Source organism: Juglans microcarpa x Juglans regia, chromosome 5S (genome assembly GCF_004785595.1).
Source record: "Juglans microcarpa x Juglans regia isolate MS1-56 chromosome 5S, Jm3101_v1.0, whole genome shotgun sequence".
Classification (NCBI taxonomy): Eukaryota; Viridiplantae; Streptophyta; class Magnoliopsida; order Fagales; family Juglandaceae; genus Juglans; species Juglans microcarpa x Juglans regia.
In genome coordinates, this window is record NC_054603.1 from 21,461,959 (window position 1) to 21,482,660 (window position 20,702).

The window sequence follows — 20,702 nt, forward strand, 5'->3', positions numbered from 1 at the left end:
GGCATAACTTTTCTGTCAGTTTTGGGTTGTCTGCATCCTTTCTCTAATCAAGGCTACTTTTTTTCGAACGTCTTGTAGGTATTCGAGTCCAAGTATCCTCCTTTTTACTTCATCCCAATACAATGGAGACCTACACTTTCTCCCGTACAAGGTCTTGTATGGTGCCCTTTAGATCGTGGCTTGGTAACTGCTATTATAAGCGAACTCTATCCAATGTAGGTGTCCTTCCCAGTCACCACTTAATTCCAATACACATACCTGGAGCATATCTTCCAATGTCTACACTACAAGAAATTAGACTTTTTCCAGATTGCTGCAAAAAAAAAATGCCGCTAAAAGTACTTATTAACGGGGATTTTTAAATCGCCGTTGAATTTTAGCCCAAAGTTGACGAATGCGGAAGAAGAATTTACTGCTTATTTTTTGTAGCGAATTTTTGTATTTTTTGCTGCGATTTGTGTCGTCGCAATAGAATATTGTAACTGTAGCGACTTTTTATTTTCGGCGAATTAAAAATCGCCGCTATAGATACTTTTTCCAGCGATTATTGCCGCCGCAAAAGTCATTTTCTTATTAGCGACGAATCAGTAGCGCCGGAAAAAACTAATAAAATTAAAACCCCCGCGTTTTCCCCTCAATCCTCTAATTCCCTCCAGCAGTCTCCTCCCCCTCCCGTCTCTTCCCAATCCCTATTCTCCCCCGATTCCCACTCTTCATGCCTCCACGCAGCAGTCACTGCAGTCGACCCACCCTCACCGTCCACCTCCACCGTCGCCGGCCAACCCAGCCAAGCCCCTTCCTCGCGGTTTATCTCTTCCGCAGTTCTCCCTCGCTCTTCACGATTGAAGTCCTTTCTCCCTCGGGTTCCTTGTGTCGCTGTGTCCTCAGCCGCCACACCACCTCCATATACCGGCGTATCTACCCCCCCAACGGTCTCCAACCCCTCCACCGAAGCTTTCCCTCTCTCTCACCGTCGATCTGCTCTCGTCCTCACGGATCTCGCTCAAGCTCCTCGTACAATGTGTGAAGTTTCATTTTGTTATGGGAACCATCTCGATTTGGCAATGTGTGATTAATGATGGCTTTCTTCATTGCGCTTTTTGTAGATTCAATGGGAAAAGCAGTCTTGCTTTATGTGATTTGTGGAATCTTGGCTGTTTTGATTGTTTCTCTGGTGAAAGTAGACGACCCATATAGGTACTATACGTGGACTGTCAGTTATGGAACTCGTTCTCCTTTGGGTGTCCCCCAGCAGGTAGGCAATTTTACTTTTATTGTGCTCTTAGATATAGTCTCGTACCACTGGCTAAGAATTAAGATAGGGAAATTTTGGTTTCTAAAGATTTGGTCTTTGATTTTTGAAGGTAATCCTTATCAATGATCAGTTTCCTGGACCTAGACTCGAGGTGGTGACTAACGACAACATCATCCTCAACCTCATTAACAAGTTAGACCAGCCATTTCTGTTGACATGGTGAGCTTTTCCTGTGTATATCACCTGTTTTAAAGCTACACATGGTCTTGTATTGAAAAACAAAGTGTTCAGTATATGCTTCCGTGATGTTAAAGAGGAAGATACTATCATACTCTTGATGGGTTGTATATGAAGGTTATTAGTAAATTACCATCCCCTGGATACTGTGCAGATGAGTAGTGACAATGGCAAGACCTTGAATGAAAAAAGAAATTCGGACCATTTCAAAAAAATTTCCCCTTTTCTTTCCCTACTTGGTCTCTGCCTCCTTGCTGCTTAGCTTTGTAAAATTAAATTAAGAAATTCCCTACAGTATATATTTAACGGTGTAGGTTTGTAGTAGGATGATCTCAAAGTCCACATTTGCAGTTTCTTTGCTTTCACATTTGAGTATTTGATTACGGCATTGAAACCAATAAGGTGGTTTACTGAGAACCTGTTTTATGAAAAAAAGGAATGGTATTAAATAAAGGAAGAACTCATGGCAAGATGGAGTATTGGGTACCAACTGCGCTATCCAACCAAACTCGAACTACACTTACAAGTTTCAAACCAAAGATCAGATTGGGTCCTACACATATTTAAAGAAAATTGAGGTTAAATGGTTGATGCTTAGAAAGGTGGTTCACGAATATTTTAGCTGGAAAAGATTGTTTGATTGGCATAATTATAGTTTTTTTTGGATTGCTTCTCTGTGCCTTCTGTGGATTACAGGGAGAGAAGGAAATATCATACTTTTGATGGCCTTAAGAATATCTGTTGAGATTTCATATGATTTTTTGTGATTCTTTGTAAGAATGGCTAAGTGGAATTGATGGGGCTAATTTTTTTTCTTGTTCTGATTTTGTAGATCCCATACGTTTTAAATTGTAAATTCTTTATGGGAATCTCTTGTATACTTGTGTACTTCAATTTTTTTCTGCACTCAAAACATTAGAGTTATTCCACCTGCAAGTATGTCAAACTAAATACATTTCATTTTTCATCAGCACACCTTCCCAAGAACTTTAGAGGCTCTAGTACTTCATATGCTTTCATCGGTGGGGGCAGAAGTTCTTACACGGAAATTTGATGAGGTGGATCAACAAATCTCTGAGGAAGATCGGTATTTACTAATTTCACTTACCCTGCATAAAAAATTAAAGGATTTGCCTTGGTTTTGATTGGCTATTTCATCTTTATGATCTTAGGAACAAATTCTACCGGGTCTTTTATGGTGCATTTGATGATCAATTTACTGCAATGGATGCCATTCTAAATGGCAAAGAGTCATTTGCCCTCCGGGTAATGTTGAGCTCTTGTCTTTGTAGATTAGGATTATCTGATTTGATAATATTGTCATTTTGTTCTTTTAATTGTGATGAAATACACCTGCACATTGTTTACTCCAGCAGCGTGTCCCAACAGATGAAAACACTGTATTTTGGTGGGAATCTGGTGTTGGACATGGTTCTCTGGTGTTGCGCATCTCTTGCAATGCAACTCCTTGAAATCATTCCCTCATGTCAGATACAACATGGTCCATGAATACTCTACATATTTAAAGAAAAGTTCATAGTTAAAATAACTTAAGGTAATTCAGATAGAAGGCATGTGCAAATGCTAGTTGCATAAAATCTTTATTGAAATGGTGCAAACATGTTGCTGTATTTACGACCTAAATTCACACCTTTTATTGTTTATTTCAAATCCTTGGGGAGCCATAACTTGTTTGAGGGGACTGAAATTGCCTTAAACAATGGGCATTGCAGATGTTTAAGGAGAGAAGGCTACAATGAGGAGAAATTGGTGGTGGAACCATTACACATTACCAGTGGCCTTGTTCAAAATTAGACACTCTTGGGTTACGGCTAGAAGTATGGAGTTTGTGATGGAAAAAGGCTATTAATAATTAGTAACTTTGTGAAAATGTACCTGTGTTTGTTTAATGTGTTATTATGTGATAATCCTCTCTTGAAGTTTGTGGGAAAGGCTAAAGAGAGTTCTATATGGGGAATTGAGGCTGAAAAGGGGGGGGGGGGGGGGGGGGGGGGTGTGGTGGTGGTGAAAGAGAGAAAAGCATGAAAAAGAAGGTTTGGTAATTATTAGGGTTGGAAGGGAGAACGAGGTAAAAAGGATTTCATGAGTTGAGATTCCCTGACGGTGAAGATGACATATGAAAGTGTTCTTGGGAGAGGAAGAGGTGGGAGGGAAAGGGAATAGAAGAGAAGCTCTTGGTTTGTCTGGTAGCGCAGTAGAGGAAGATAAAAAGAGGCAGTCTTTTTTACTAGGCAAATGGCATGTATTGTACCTAAATCCTGCCACTTACAAATATACTTTCTAAAAGCTTGGATATACCATAACAACCAACCTTCCTTTCATTAATCCCAAGGTCCTCTCTCTCTCTCATACTGTGAATACACTTAGTTGTAGTGGCAAGGAACTTTGCCTGCTGCATGCCCCATTCCTTTATTTGGAACGGTATATGGATCTCTAATATGCATATTTTGAGTACAGTTCATCAGGGTTAATCTTGTGGATTGTTTTTTTAATTATTTTGTGAAATATCTTTTCCGGCGATTAAAAGTCGCCGAAATTTTTTTTTGCAAAGTAAAATTATTTGCGGCGATATAATATAGCCGAAAATTCTTTTTATCGGCGATTTTTGTAGAATTTGTGGCGAATATAAGTCACCGCAAATAGTTTTACAGCGATTTAAGTTTTTCGTTGGAATAGAGCTGATTATTAGCGGCAATTGATAAACTTTTAACGACAACTATAATTCACCGCAAAATTTTTGCCGGCGATTTAATAAACAAACGAAACGGGTATTTGCAGTGTTTTGTTTGGAATTTTGCGGCGAAAAAAATTGCTGGAAAAGATAACATTTTTCGCAGCGATTTTTGACTTCCGTTGAAGTAGATCAAAAGTGGAGGGATAATACAGGCAAATATGCAGCGATTTTTAAATCGCTGAAAAAGGTCAATGATGGCGATTTAGGGACTTTTCCTAGCGAAAATAATCGCTGGGAAAAGTGACTTCTCTTGTAGTGTTAGATCTTATGTTCAGTTTTTCCATCGGTCTGTGGATGATACACAGCGTTAAACCTCAAGCTGGTGCCTAGTAACCTTTGCAAACTCCACCAGAAATGCGAAGTGAACCACGTATCCCTGTCTGACACTATGGACTTGGGTACTCCGTGCAATCAAATTATCTCCTTAACATAGATCCTGGAGCGTTTATCCATAGAGTCTGTGTTGGTTATAGGCAAAAAGTGTGTGCTCTTTGTCAATCTGTTAACTACAACCCATATGGAGTTCTTCCCCATTGATGTCCTTGGCAAACCCATCACAAAATCCATAGATATATCTTCTCATTTCCACTCTGGGATGGGTACCGACTACAATTCTCTTGCTGGCCTCTTGTGTTCAGCCTTCACTAGTTGGCAAATTGGGCATTTTGCCATGAAGTTTGCTACATTCTTCTTCATCCCATCCCACCAAGAAATGTCCTTTTAGATCTCGATACATCTTTGTACTACCGAGACAGGTAGTATAAGGGGTACAATGTGCTTCCCTTAATATTTTCTCCTTTATCTCCGAAATTACGGGAATTACCTTCATTTCTTTATAACACAACATCCCATCCTTTCTAATGCTAAACTACTGCAATCCTTCTGATTCCACGACCTACTGCCTTAATCTATCAAGCGTCTCATCTCTTTGTTGTCCTTCTAGGATCTCCACATTGTTAAGGGGTACAATCTCTTGTACTGTTGCCACCACGGCATCTCTTGGCAGATTCCCAATTAATAAACTCCTCATGCTCACAATTAGAGATGGTGGGTCTATTTGAACTTTTTGGTTAAGGGCATCAGCTACCTCATTAGCCTTTTCGGATGATACTTTATTTTGCACTGATAGTCACTAATCATTTCAATCCACCTCCTCTGCCTCCTATTCAGGTTTTTCTGACTCAAAAGATATTTAAGACTCTAGTGATCAGTGAACACTTCACACTTATCCTCATACAAGTAATGTCTCCAATCTTTAGTGCGAAAACTACTGCAGCTGTGACACCCCCAATCCCCTCTTGGGATGGAATGGAGACTTAGAACGTTGGGACATGCAACACAAGGTTACATACTCCCGTTCATGACAGTTAATATGCAATGCATCCTAGTATGCAACTAGCAGTATGCAATAATCACAGCAGAAATAAAAAGGTTAAGGTGAAAAATATGCCAGAATAACTCAAACATCTCAACTTCATTAGATAATCACATGTTCAAAATACTAAAGTAGCATAGACTTATATACAAAGTCATATCATTCTCTTCATGCGATCTAAAACATAAAACAACTTGGGCTATGAATATCAGGATTAAATCCAATTGCTTCTCCAGATCTAGCTCCTCCTCATTCATGCGAATCTAGTACTCCATCAATCTCGTCTTGGTCGATCTTTGACACAACTTCTATCATTCCGAGTGTGGTCCCATAAAAGGGTGAGATTTACTCGAAATCTCAATGAGTTAAACAACTAACTGACACAAAGATAAATCAATCATGAAAAATGATAAATATGTAATGCATGAGATGCAGAAAATCAGTATGCATATCTCCCATCTAGATTCCTCAACATCTCTTAAAAATATGGAGACAAGAGTTTTTACTCAATAAGTAATTTCATCATCATTTTTGAAAAGACATAACTTCTTAATAAAAATTTCATCATCATAGACTTACATCATCATCTTAATTAATAACATAACGTGTTGTAATCTCACAGTTCCTCATATGCACTGTGAGTACCTGCCAGTGACTGTAATATACGTACGTTGAAACTACGTTATCTATAGACTTGTTCTCAATGCATTGGTAAATAATATAACATCATAAAAATTATTAAGTGTACACCCACTAGCGTTAGGTGTCATAACATGTTGACTACGCTCCGGCGTTCTTTAAAAAGAACTCATTCGAAACCTGTTGACTATTCTTCGTCAACTCGGGGGTTACCACTCCATTATTAAACACTCCAGAGTGGACAGAGAAGTTCCACCAGGATAATTTTCCATCCTGGCATTTGGGGTCATGAAAAAATATTTTTCATGACATGTGCAAATGAAGTAAATTTAATGTAAAAAAAAAAATGCCTTTTATAAATGTAATATGCAAAACTGGTGAAAATGTCATATGTTATATAAGTATGCACTCAGTGTGTCATATAACATGATAAATTATACCCAAAATGATAATTGAAGAATAAATGAAATATTTATCAATAATTTATAAGAAATTTATCATGATATAAGTTAGAGGCCAACTTACAAACTTCCGGAAAAATTCGAAATTAGCGTCGCAGCTGCATAAATCGTGTGTGTACTAAGTTAGGGTTAATACTCTTATGGATAGGCTCAAAATCAAAGGCTTCAAAAATTGAGTATTTACAAAAATACTCCTAGACTTTTAAAAATTGCCATAGCCCCTAAATTTTTACTAATTGCAAACGAATTCCAAATTTAACCAAATTTGATGGACTTCATATTTTTGGCATTTTAAAACCATCTATTCTCTTGGATTTTCAAAATTCAAAGTGGAACTTGTTCAATCAGTCCCAACCCATGGCATGCATCCTAGTTGATGCCTATGTGTATTTTCAACTATTGATCCCTATGAATGTATGCATATGATATTTTCTTTAATAATTAATGATCATTAACTCAATCTTTAATAATTAGGAACATTATGAAGTCTAATCCTTGAGTAATTAAGTTCATCCCAACACTTAATCAAAGCTAAGAAATCCTTAATCACCAATATGCTTGATAATCAAAACAAGATAGATTTAAAACCTATCATGGCATGCTTCTAATCACAAATTTAACCTTCCATAATCATGTTAGGACAATTCTAGATCATATCAAATCATGCTTACGACATGCCATAGCTAAATTTTCAATTAAAAACATTCAATCATTCAAACATTCTTTTAATTGACCCGGTTTTGCATTAAGCATCATAACCTTCTTAAAATTCAACCAAATTTCATACCGACACTTGAAAAAAAAGCTTGACATGCTAAGTAAGATCAAAAGGAAGAAAAATTACAAATTTCGTAGTCTTCCAAGCTCTCTAGACTGTCTTACACAAGAACACTCAAGAACTCACTAAAATTCACTCAGTTTGCACTCTTTTGATCTCTAGTAGAGGGAAATGCTCTCAAGGCTCAAGAGGATGCTTAGAGTTGTGGTGTGGGTGAAATGAGAAGGGGAGGGAAGTATTTATAGGTGGACAAGGGGTGAGGGACGTTGAATTTGGTGCTTGGTGATTGGGTGAAGTGGGAGGTGCTCAAATCTGGAAAATTTTCAGATTTGCTTGCATGAGCTTAGGTCACTTGTCCAGAATGAAATAGTGCCCCCAAACCACCATCATTTCCTCTCCACAATACCTGCAAGGGTTCTGTAGATGACTTTAGCTTGTGGGGCATCATTTGTGTGGCAGAAGATCCCTCAAACCACCCTTGAAAACAGGTGGATGGAGGTGATTTTGTGGTGGCAGAAAATTCAGTTCGGTTTTGGTTGTTTTTGGGCAGCCCAAATGAGTCAAAATCCTTCATGATGGTCATGGGACCTCTTAGTGATTGGGTGGAGAAGGAGGTGGCATGGGGTGGTGGTGCAAACCATGGCAGGAGGCTGGTTCAAATTCAATCCAAATGGTTCATACACAAACTAGACCAAGGTGCACCCAATTTGGTTCTTTGAGTTGGTTGATGCAACTAATTTCGTCCAAGGCTCAAATTGAGTTTGGGAGAGTCTCATGAGGTGTTTAAGGACCATATTAATCTTGAGGACAAACCACAAAAATGTTGGGCTCAAGGGCAATACACAAAACCGATTGAAGCATGGTTTGGACTTTTTATGTCATTTTTCTTAATGACATGTGGGATGGTTTAGCTAGGGTATTAACATGGTATAATCATGGTTTAAGGGAGTATTAAGTCAAGAAAATTTAAATTAAAAAGTTTAAGAAAAGATTAAGCATGATTAAGCTTCAAAACAGGGCTTAAAGTGCACTAACCTCAAGTATGATGGTTAATAGCTTAGCCAATTTTCAAAACTTAATTTGGGTACTTTTGAGTGTGATTTGGGCTTAAGAAAATCAATGGTATGGTGTGTTGGCCTTTGGTATTTGAATGGTGAAATGAGTCTAAATATGACTTTGGGCCATAGGGGCTTGAAAAAGGTCAAGGGTTCCAATCTACACCAAAGGCCTTATACCTTCCTATACTTAGGCCAAAACTAGCCTTGATTTCCTAAGGGCTTGGTTCAAGGTTTTCTTGGGCTAGGCCCATGAATGTACTTGGGTCTTAAAAAGCCTCACCAAAACTACTAATGAGCTTGCCTCTCTAATCCTTAACTCATTAACAACAAGTACCAACATTAATGCAAATCCCACTATCAACCTTAATGAAAGTGATTAATCTATAATTAAAAGCCTAATATAGAGTACTTAAGGGTTAATCAAGGGTTAATTAAGCGAGGTGTTACATCCTCCCCCCTTAAGACAAGATTTCATCCTCGAAATCGAAGTCAAATAAAATGTGCAATGGGTAAGAATTTGAGTGTTGACTCACCAATCGCGCTATAGCTCAGGGCTATGCCATGCATGAATGCGAATGCCATGATGTGATGCCAAACAAGTCACATGCCAGACAAATAAGGGTATTTGCTTCTCATGTCAGCTTCTTTTTCCCATGTGGCCTTCTTCAACATCAAGATTTCGCCACAAAACCTTAACCAAGGGGATTTTACGATTCCATAGTTCCTTATCCTTCCAATCAGTGATCTGAATTGGAACTTCCTCATAGGTTAGGTTGGGTTGAAGTGAAATATCCCTCGTGTTAACAACGGTTGGAATTTGCTTTTCGAAACTCTTCTTGAGAGAAGATATATGGAAAACATTGTGGATTCCTTGGAATTCAATGGGAACATCCAGCCTATAAGCGGCTGCTCCTACTTTCACCAGAATCTCATATGGTCTTATGTATCTTGGACTTAACTTCCCTTTCTTTCCAAATCGAGAGACTCCTTTCATGGGCAATACTTTAAGATAGACCCAATTGCCAACTTCAAACTCAAGGGTCCTTTTTCGACGATCAACATAGCTCTTTTGCCTATCTTGGGCCCCTTATTTGGTGGATCAGATCCTTCATCTCTTGAAGAATCTTTGTACCATAGATCCTTCATTCTCCTACTTTGTCCCAATATAAGGGAGATCTACACTTCCTTCCGTATAACGCTCGTAGGGTGCCATTTGGATGGTGGCTTGGAAGCTATTATTATAGGCAAATTTTATTAGTGGTAAGAGCTTCTCCCATTCGTCCTTCTCTTGCAAAACACAAGCTCTTAGCATGTCCTCTAGGGTTTGAATCGTCCGTTCAGTCTGCCTATTAGTCTGAGGGTGATAGGCACTACTAAACTTCAACTTTCTGCCTAGAGCATCCTGAAGGCTTTGCCAAAACCCAGAAGTGAAATGTGTATCCCTATCAGATACAATCGTCCTAGCGACTCCATGTAACCGCACTTTTTCAGCAACAAATAGCCGAGTCAACTTCTCCATGGGGTCGGTATTCTTAACTACAAAAAAGTGGGCACTTTTCATCAAACGATCGACCACGTCCCAAATAGAGTTATTTCCTTATGAGGTCCTTGGTAATCCAATTACAAAATCCATGGATATGTCCTCCCATTTCTATTTTGGGAATGGGAATGGCTGTAAATCTCTAGCGGGTCTATGATGCTCTTCCTTGACTGTTCTACAAATCGAGCATTAATTAACATAATCCGCTACGTCCTTTTTTAATCCTTCCCACCAAAAGTGTTGCTTCAAATCTTGATATATTTTGGTGCTCCTGTGTATGGAGTCTGATGTGCTTCCCTCAGTATCTTATCCCTAAACTCTTGATCAGCTAGGATAACTTTCCAGTCTTTGTAGTATAGCAACCCATCATTTTTTAGGGCGAAACCTTCGGGTCCTTCCTTCTTCTCTAATTTCCATCAAATTTCTACCCATTTGGGATCCTCCATCTGACGCTTCTTCACTTCTTCCCATTCCATTGGTACAATTTATTGTATAGCGGTTAGGGATACTTAGGTAGGAAGATCCTTGATCAACAACCTTCTCATACTATATAGAAGAGACTCTACTTCCAAGGCAAGACCTGTGGAATTATCCCTTCGTGTCTTTTGACTTAGCGCATCCGCCACTATATTAGCTTTGCCAAGGTGATACTTAATCTCACACTGGTAGTCGCTAATAGTTTCTAACCACCTTCTATGCCTCATATTCAAATTCTGCTGACTAAACAAGTACTTGAGGCTCTGGTGATCGGTGTAGATTTCACACTTTGCGCCATATAAATAATGCATCCATATCTTTAAGGCGAAAACTACAGCGGCTAACTCCAAGTCATGGGTGGGGTCGTTCTGCTCATGGTTCTTCAATTGCCATGAAGCGTAGGTGACACCTCATTCCTCTTGCATGAGCACACATACAAGTCCTGATTTGGATGTGTCACTAAATACTATATAGGGTTTATGGGGTTCAAGTGGGGCTAGTACCGATGCAGTTGTGAGCCTTTCCTTGAGTCCCACAAAACTCTGCTCACACTTCTCTGTCCAAACACACCTAGCATTCTTCTTAGTTAGGGCAGTCAAGGGTCCTGACAACTTAGAGAATCCCTCCATGAATCGCCGATAGTAACCAGCTAATCCCAGAACACTTCAAATTTTGTGCACATTCATTGGTCGCTTCCAGCTTACTGCAGCTTCAATTTTGTTGGGATTGACTGATACTCCTTGACTTGAAATCACATGCCTTAAAAATTTTACCTCCTTAAGCCAAAACTCACACTTACTGAATTTGGCATATAGATGGTGTTTTCCTTCAACTTTTCCAATGCTAAATGGAGATGCTACTTGTGATCTTCTTCGGTTCTTGAATAAATCAATATATTGTTGATGAATACAAAAACAAAGCTATCTAGATATGATTTGAATACTCTGTTTATCATATCCATGAAGGCGGCCGAGGCATTGATTAGACCAAAGGACATTACTAAGAATTCGTAATGTTAGTATCTGGTTCGAAACGTTGTCTTGGGGACATCCTTTTACCTAATCTTGAGCCAATGATAACCAGACCTTAAGTCTATCTTAGAGAACACCGATGCTCCTTGCAATTGATCTAGTAGGTCATCGATACGTGGTAACGGGTACTTGTTCTTCACTGTTACTTTGTTCAATTCCCTATAGTCAATACACATCCTCAATGATCCATCCTTCTTTGATACAAATAGAACTAGCGCACCCCAAGGTGGTGAACTAGGTCGAATGAAGCCCTTTTCCAGTAGCTCTTCTATTTGCTCTTCTAGCTCCTTCAGTTATAGATGGGCTATACGGTAAGGGGTTTTATGGACAGGGGTCACTGTGGGTTCTAGTTCTATGGTGAACTCGATTTCGCTATTGGGGGGGTAGTCCGGTTAGATCATCAGTGAAAACCTCAGGGTATTCCTCAACTACAGGTATCCCTCATATCTCCTTATCATCACCATAACTCTCCGTTATGAGGGCTAAGTAGGCCGTGGCACCATTAGCGATGCACTTCCTTGCTTGCAAAGTTGAAATCAGAGAGGGGGTAGCCTTCACCGTCCCTCTTGTATGATGAATATGTCTACTCTCGGGCAAATCGAAGATTATCTCCTTATTTCGACAATCTATCCTAGTGTAGTGTTTGGACAGCTATTCCATCCCTAGAATAATATCAAACCCTAGTTGATCAAAGACAATCAGGTCAGCATCCATCAATCTTCCCATTAGGGTTAGAGGACATTTCTTCAACACACGGGTGCAGGTGATCGTGCTTCCATCGGGAATCGACACTGTGACGCCCCTAGATTTCGTTTGGGATCAGAAGGACATCTGAAGCGTCAGGACATGCAACACAAGGTTATCTGCCCCCGTTCTTGACATATAAGATGCAATGTTCCGAACATGCATCTAGCATTATGCAATATTCGCAGTAGATAATTTTTTTTTTGTAATATTATGCACCAAACTTATAATATCCCAAATAATTAAAACATAATCCATGCATACTAACAAAATAAACATCCATGATTACAACACGAGTCTCAGAAGACAGTAATCTCAAAACAACAGAAACCTGGCTCCATAATTACATTGCCAAAATACACTATTGGGCTAATTCGTTGAGTAACTCGCGTAACTCGACTAACGATATTGGAATACCATCCAAAGACCTAACTATAGAGGCTGCAAGCTCCGTGGCGTTTACGACGTCTAGTCAACCTCCTCTAGTCTGCCAGTGTCTGCTCCTTACTTTGATCCTGACACATCGCCTACCATTCGTGGGGAATGATAGTTGGGACTACCATGGTGAAATTTGATTACAAATTTCAATAAGTTAACAGGAAGCTTCCACACAGGTTAGATGCATGCATGGCAGTAAATGCATGAATGCATAATCAAAATCATAAGTAAGCATAACATAACTTGATAAATAACATGGCATAAATGATATAACTTGAACTGAAAGTAAAACTAAGCTAGACGTGACATGACATGTACGTGAACATAAAATATAACATGGACTAGCAACATAGCATAAACGTGAACTTGAAACATAGCATGAACGTGAACATACATAAATTGAATATGAACTTGAACATAACATAACATAAACGTGAACTTGAAACATGACGTGAACGTGAACGCGACATAACATGAACGTGAACATAACTTGACATGAACGTGAACTTGAAACATGATATGGACTTGAAACATAGCATGAACGTGAACTTGAACATAACATAACATGAAACATGACTTGAACGTGAAATATATGAACTGAGAATCTTATTTAATAGACTTAATTAATAAAGTGACCACCTGCTGATTACCACATCACAACACAGGAGTTTATACCATCTGTGAGTGTGTTAATACGTACTCCATAGTTGTTGTGGTCCCACGTATTCTACGTGTCACAATCGCTGTATCTCACATAGTGTATGCTCCACAGTTGTTGTGGCTTCATACTTCATGCTCCACAGTTGTTATGACCCCATGAATTATTTGTGCCATACTTGTTGTGGACACAAGTAACATAAAGTGTGGCTCCATCAGCTTAGTGCCTGGCGCGCTCTAGTGAATAGCTTGTTAGGCCTCATTCTCAACCTGTTGACTGTACTTTGTCAACCCAGATAATTTCACACCAATTTAGACACTCCAGTGTGAACAAAAGAGCTCCACTAGGATATTACCCTATCTTAGCATTTAGGGTCGTGATTGATATGAATGACTTAACTGGCATACATGACATTTCATAACATGACGTGACATGAATGTAACATAAAAGACAGAAGTCCTGACATAGCGTAACTGACATGAAAGTAAGACGACATACATGACATACTTTGAGACATAAATATAACAGACAACATTCTATAACATGACATACATGTAACAGACAATATTTCATAACATGACATACCATGTAAAAGACAATATTTTGTAACATGGCGTAACATGTGACAGTGAATATTACATGACATGACATACATGTAACAGATGGCATACGTAATGTAACATACTTGCAACAAATAGTAACATGAGATAGAATATATTGTGTAATAGATAAGATTTTCGTGATAGAATAATTCGTGTAATAGATGTAACACCAGGACTCAGTCAAGCTCAATTTTAATTTTTTTTATTATTATTTATTTATTTTATTTTATTTTCACACGTTAACTTCCTCGTCACGTTTTATTTTTTTCGTCTATTTTTCACCCCTAAGTTTTCCTCTCGTCCACGACATGCATGATCATACACATTTCTAGTGTATTTTTATCCACTCCATGCACACACACGACTCTATTTTCAGCTCTCTCCACACGCACGTCTTCCTCATATCTCTAGGGTTTTCGCATCATATATATACGCACACATTAGCCATGCTTAGAGAAACTGCTCTATTACGTTCTCTACCGCCAACCATATTTTTTTTCCTCAGACTCTCCTAGTCCGACGCCTATCCCTCCACCGTACACGACCAGCACCTAGGGCCCAAAGCCTCCACCGTGCACCGCCCAGAACTCTCACTCCCCCCATGCGAAATCGACGCAACCCACCCATAACTCTCTCTCGTTCACTGCCTTTCCGTGTTCTCGACTCTATGCTCGTCAACTTTGCCACCATAAACCTCCACCGCAAACCATTAACCCCGTAAGATAGCCACTGCAGAACACTCCTTTGCCTTGGTCACGCAAACCCACACCAAGCCATGCAGCACCCCAACCACTAGCCAAGCCGTAATGCAACACTATTTTTTTTTCTTTTCGTGACGCCGCTGCCCTGCCACACGAAGTCGTGGACAACAACTCCTATGTGCAACAGTGCATCACCCTCCAGCCATCCTTACCACCACGGAAAGCCAACCACCGTCGCCCAGCCATGGAAGGAAAAACACCCACGGCATACTCTGTTTTTTTCCTCCAAAATAGAGGAAGTTGCTTTCCCCATCGTGTGCAACCAACCTACCACCCTATGCCGCCAACCTCCTCCTCGACATCACCGCCGCACAGGGAGCTTCGCCGGGGCTACACTCCATCCAGATCCGTCGCTTTCCTCTCGGTAAGCCTCCGCCGAACTCATCCACTCTCCTCTCCGTCTCTTCTATCTCTCTCTCTCTCATTAGTTGGTCTCTCTCTCTAACTAGTGTTCTGCTGCCGCCCACAACTGTGCCGCCGAGACAACCACCTTCCTCTCCGCACCGCACGCAGCTCCCCCTTTCTTGGTGAGTATCTCGCGCCCCTACCTAGCCAATAGTTGCACTACGTAGCATGTTTTTCTTATACTAAGTGGCTACGTAAATATATTGTTACATATTATTTTGGTATGAAACTACAATATTGCCCTTTTATTGGATGGTTGTAGTTGAAATTTTTGTTTTTATTAAATCTGCTTTACATGGTCTTTGTGGGAATTATAAGATATTGTACAGAGAAATACATAGGATTTGTAAATTGTATTAATGGTAGCATATTATTTTTACAGTAAGTGTAAAATTTTATTTTGAACATTTTAATTATTATTACAAAAAATCACTTAAGTATTTTAACATGTTATTAAGTAAAGTTTTATTTTTAGAGGAAACAATATTAGTGTAATGTTATTTTTACACTTTAGATATGGTTTAGTCTATTTGAAAAATAGTTATGGTTTATTTTAAAATATTTTGGGATAATTATATTATCCAGTATTAAACTTTATAGTTAGTTTTCAATAATAAATAGGTCTGACTTTTAAATATTTTGGTCAAAGTTATTAAATCAACATTGATGATTTTAGAAAGTGATGATTTGTAATTTTAAGTTTTAAGGAATTAAATAGGTTATTTTAGAAGTTTAGGATTAAATATCGAAATACGTGATTAATTGAAAATTTACATGAATTACGTGATTATTATATAGGTGACGCTTAATTATTGTTCGACATTTTTGAGGAAATTTCTGAAAAAGCTAAGAAGTCCAGGTAAGCGGGGTTCCTATACTAGACTTTGCATTAAAATAAAATGAGCCGAGGTTGATTTTTGAAAAATATACATATTTGGTTATGAAAATAAATTTGAACTACCTCAGTTATTTGTTCTGCATTACAGATTCTGTTTGAGAAGAAAGTATTTTCTGTCATGACTAGTGTAGACATGAACTTTTTTTTGACATTCTATTTTTGAACTTTGAAAAGAGAGCGAATATGAAATTTTGTGCATAAATTATGTTTTGTGATATGATTTTGTTCTGCTCTAAAGATTTTTTGTACTCTGATATGATATGATGTGATTTCTTAAAACTTTTGGCATAACATTCTGTTTCTGCTTTTGTTCCATTCTGACCTCACCACGGGTGTAAAACTGTGGCCTCTGTTCTGGTTGGTACTAACGTTTTCTTTCTCTGGTGCACCCACTTTGGAAACAAAGTAGTTTTCTGCGTAGTCTTTCCTATGTGCACACTCGGGGCTCCGAGAATGAATAAGGGGAAGATTCACATTTTGTTTCTACTCGGTTAGCTACCGGGGTTTGCACAACCCTACCACGGGGGTTAAACATGGTATTTGTTCTGATATGATAAGATAAGATGTAATGTTTCAGTTTATGCTATGCCAAAGGGATTTTGATTATGAATATTTTCGAACTTTCGCTCTAATATTTTTGATAACATGCTCTGACGTTGCATTTTGAAAACAATATTCTAATTCTGCATTCTGAAAGAAAATATTTTGTTCTGCATTCTGAACTCTATAAATGCTCATGTTTACACACTAGTATATGTTCTCGGCTTACTGAGTTGTTGAGAACTCACTCCTTATCTCCAATTATTTTTTCAGATAATTTTGATGGTTCAGCTGGAGAACAAGAGTAGAAAGTTTTAGTAAGGTGTGATGATCGTAGTGGAATAAGTGCCTGAGGGTACAAGTGCTTATTTGAGAGTCATAGTAGTAAACTGATTTAATTTTCGGGTATTTTGATTTGATGAGTTAAGGATATTTTCGAGCTTTTGAAGAATTTCTAATTTATGTTATTGAGAATTTCTTTATTGTCCCCATGGAGGAATTTAGATATCTGGATTGATTAAATGAATTAATATTTTATGGAATTTCTAGATTTTATAGTTGTGTTATTTAAGTTGATATTAGGTAATAAGAGCTAAATCTCCGGACCTCCGGGAACGTAGCGTTACATAAACATGTGAAGACATGGTATGGCATGACGTATATAACAATATACGAACATAAACTGTAGTTCCCTTACCCATAACACATACACAATAAATTATATAGTAAGTCAAGAGCTAACTTACCTCGATCATAGCATTTTACGAGAATAAAGTGCGAAACACGAGGAATTGTAAGAGGGTATTCTAAAAGTTAGAAATTTAATACTAACAATTAGAAATGTGGAAAGAGACAAATTAGAGTAAAATGACCATTTTACCCTCTACGTATGGAAAAATGACCATTTTACCCATAATTTAAGGATTTCACATCCCAACTCCAAAAACTACCAAAATTTACATTCATCATGTAAATTTTGTCCTAGACTCAAACATCAACTCAGAAAAATTTAAAACCATTCACAACTATGAAAAACTCACAGTGACAGATATATTCATAGGCCATTTCTTTTGATTTTGATTGCAATTTCTTCCATTTTCAAAACCCATGATTAAACCAAAATTTTGTAACAAAGATCTTCCTATCCTAAGTTTAAAAATACACTTCAAATATCCATTAAGAAAAAGCTAATTATCAACACCAAACTTTTTGTAAAAACACCCAAACTTTTTAACAAAAAGTAAACCCTTAAATCACAAGTTTTGACCTTAATAAAAACAACTCCAAGAATTCTTAAAAAATCAAATCTAACATATTCATAACATCATCCTAAGATCAAACATGCTTTAAATTATCGAACAAAAGTCACCAAAAACCTTAAAACAAGGATTGGAGTTTTCGGTTTTACACTTAGTCCAAAACATAAACTTTTCTCTCAACTAACTTTGATCAATCTCTTGATCCATGGCTTAAAGACATGTGATCTTTAAACTACAATATCATATGGTTTAAAAAATGTTTCCTAAAGAAAATCCAACTATCATATATAAAATCACATGGCTAAAACTCAATAAAACATGTATCTAATCCAAAAAATCAAATCTTAGGCCTAACTGAAATCCACTTGTATAGAAAAATCATATATTTAAAACTAATATTAAATATCTTCAAAATAGCACCCTAACACGTATATAGAGGCTTAGGATCATCAAATAAAAATATCAAAGCCTTTGGAATAAGATTAAACCACGAAATATTTCAACTTTCACAAAACAAAAACTATTTTTCTACTTCCAGTTTCCAAGTTTCTAAATCTAAGAAAATCTATCATCAAAAGCTTTATTCATACAACAAAACCTCAATAAAAATTCATAAACACATGCTAACAACACTCCATAAAATTTTTGGACGAAGATATGTCCATTAGCTTGGTCAAAAAGCCCAAAAGATAACATACTCTCCAGTTTCATTCCCAGAATGACCTTTCCATGGTAAAACTACTTTCGACTGATCAAATGAGCATGAAATGAGACTAATAAGATATCCACGGAAATTACACTCAAAGAAAAACAAATTTTATGAAGGAGTCATTGTGCAAAAATACATACAAGGGTCTAAAATTTCCACGCAATAAGACCGAAGAATCTGCCCGAGAGAGCTCTTTTGAGTCTCTCTCTAAGAACGAGGTCAAGAAGTGGTTAAAGGGAGTGAAATGTGTCCTGCACAACTTTACACTTCTAGAGGGGGAAGTTATGGACTTGAATGACCCTTGATTGGAGGTGGCTATATGACATAAAGTGGAGAAAAGAGAGGAGCAAGGACTGCTTGCAGCAGCTGTGAGATATGGAGGTTGATGGGGGTGGATCTCTCCTTCACATCAAGGCACTATTGGCTGCATCCAATGACAGTGTATGGTCTGCCATGTGGGGGTGGAAACTTCTTTAAGAAGCTTTGCCAAGGTGGCCAAATTCGTGGACCTTGGTGGGCCTCAACTAAGTGGGCTTCAATTTGGAGTCTAAAGAGGGTTTGGTTAGAGTTTGAGGTGTTATCAAGTCCAAATCCAATTTTTCTTAGCCCAATCAAATTTCCAAGGTTTAAAAGGTTGTACAATGATGCCATAATAAGGTTTTGATTAATTAATAGTATATGGAAGTGATTTAATCAAGTGATTAAACACAATGCTAGAAATTAGATTAAAAAGGGTTTCGAGGCCAACTTTAGGGTTTGGGGAAACCGATTAGGGTTTTAGTTTCAACCAAATTTTTGGGGTTTCAATTGGATTCCAATCATTTAGGATTTCGCTAGAATTGAAACCCTCTTTGGTCTAGCACAATTTGGTTGATCAGATGAAACAAAGTTTTTCTTGGATGACATGATCTCACACCTTGATTTTCTTCACAAATCCATCTAATGGTTCCTTATGGTGCCAAGTGTGTAATACTATTCATTATGTGTAGTTAAGATCTTTCCAAGTGTCCAAATAAAACTTCTCTAACCTAATTTTGACGTTTCACACTGTGATTTTGAAAACACTGCACTAGGTGCGCTTATCAAGGTTACTATTCACTCCAAAAAAATGGATAATAACGTTAGTACTGAAAAATTCTAAATATTCATATTAATCTATAGTGAAAATCGTTTACCGAAATTCAACCCCGAAGTGCCCCTAGAAAATAATTTCTCAATTTCGAACAAGCGTTTTGCCCGAAATTATGAAATTGGGCTAGTCGCCAGAAAATCCTAAACACATTCTGATACTTCTAACTACTTCAAATAGTTAAATTCATATTTTTAGCACGATAGTGAGTGATAACATTGACTATGTTGACAGACCAAAACCTGTGCGATTGGTGGATTCCTAAAGTCAACAGAAATTCTACCAGTGAATATCTAGCGGGCTGTTACATCCTCCCCTCCTAGAAAAAGATTTCGTCATCGAAATCAACACAAGTACAAACATAAAACACGCTCAAAAGAAGAAGTTGTTTACCAACTAACTGTCTATCATTGGATGCCTCATCATGCTCAAGGGGTAGGTAACGTTCTTCTTGAGGTAGTGCCTTCCTCTTGTAGTCAACACTATTCTTATCTATAACTATAACCATCACATGGTTACACAAACTAAATACTACTATAACATAAGGGTATAATACTCCCAAAGGTTACTGCCTAAACTTAATGACTTCTAGGCTGACCTTCTAGGATACTGAATCCTTGCTTAAATAAAATCACTATTCTTTTTACTATTCAAAGAATTATCCACAAGGTATATATATCTACCATTCTAACTTTCTCTCTCTCTCTCAAATCATATCAATTTGTAATGGAATCCTTCCTCAAAATAGGTCAAGTCGTACTAGCATACTCTCTAAATCTAAAACTTCAAGTATTCACACAGTTCAATCTGGAAGAATTTAATCCATACACAATTGAATTCACTTTCTCTATTTTCTCAAGGAATTCTATCTACCTAGGACTAGCTTACTCCTTCACAATCACAACAAATCATTCCTCCTCCTAGGTGGTACCTCGATAAACGATCGACTAATA

At 37.8% G+C, this 20,702-nt stretch overlaps 1 protein-coding gene and 1 long non-coding RNA gene across 2 annotated transcripts; one reads left to right on the forward strand and one right to left on the reverse strand.

Annotated features, from left to right (window-relative positions):
• The first annotated feature begins 1,154 nt into the window (after positions 1-1,154).
• On the forward strand, positions 1,155-2,062 carry LOC121267428. Its single transcript, XR_005940991.1, has 3 exons — positions 1,155-1,255; positions 1,365-1,474; positions 1,929-2,062. It is a non-coding gene; the product is annotated as an uncharacterized LOC121267428 (long non-coding RNA).
• Positions 2,063-9,195: 7,133 nt separating this feature from the next.
• Positions 9,196-9,552, reverse strand: LOC121267194. The gene has a single exon (XM_041171055.1). It carries the CDS (start codon positions 9,550-9,552, stop codon positions 9,196-9,198), a length of 357 nt encoding a protein of 118 aa, XP_041026989.1.
• Positions 9,553-20,702: the final 11,150 nt, after the last annotated feature.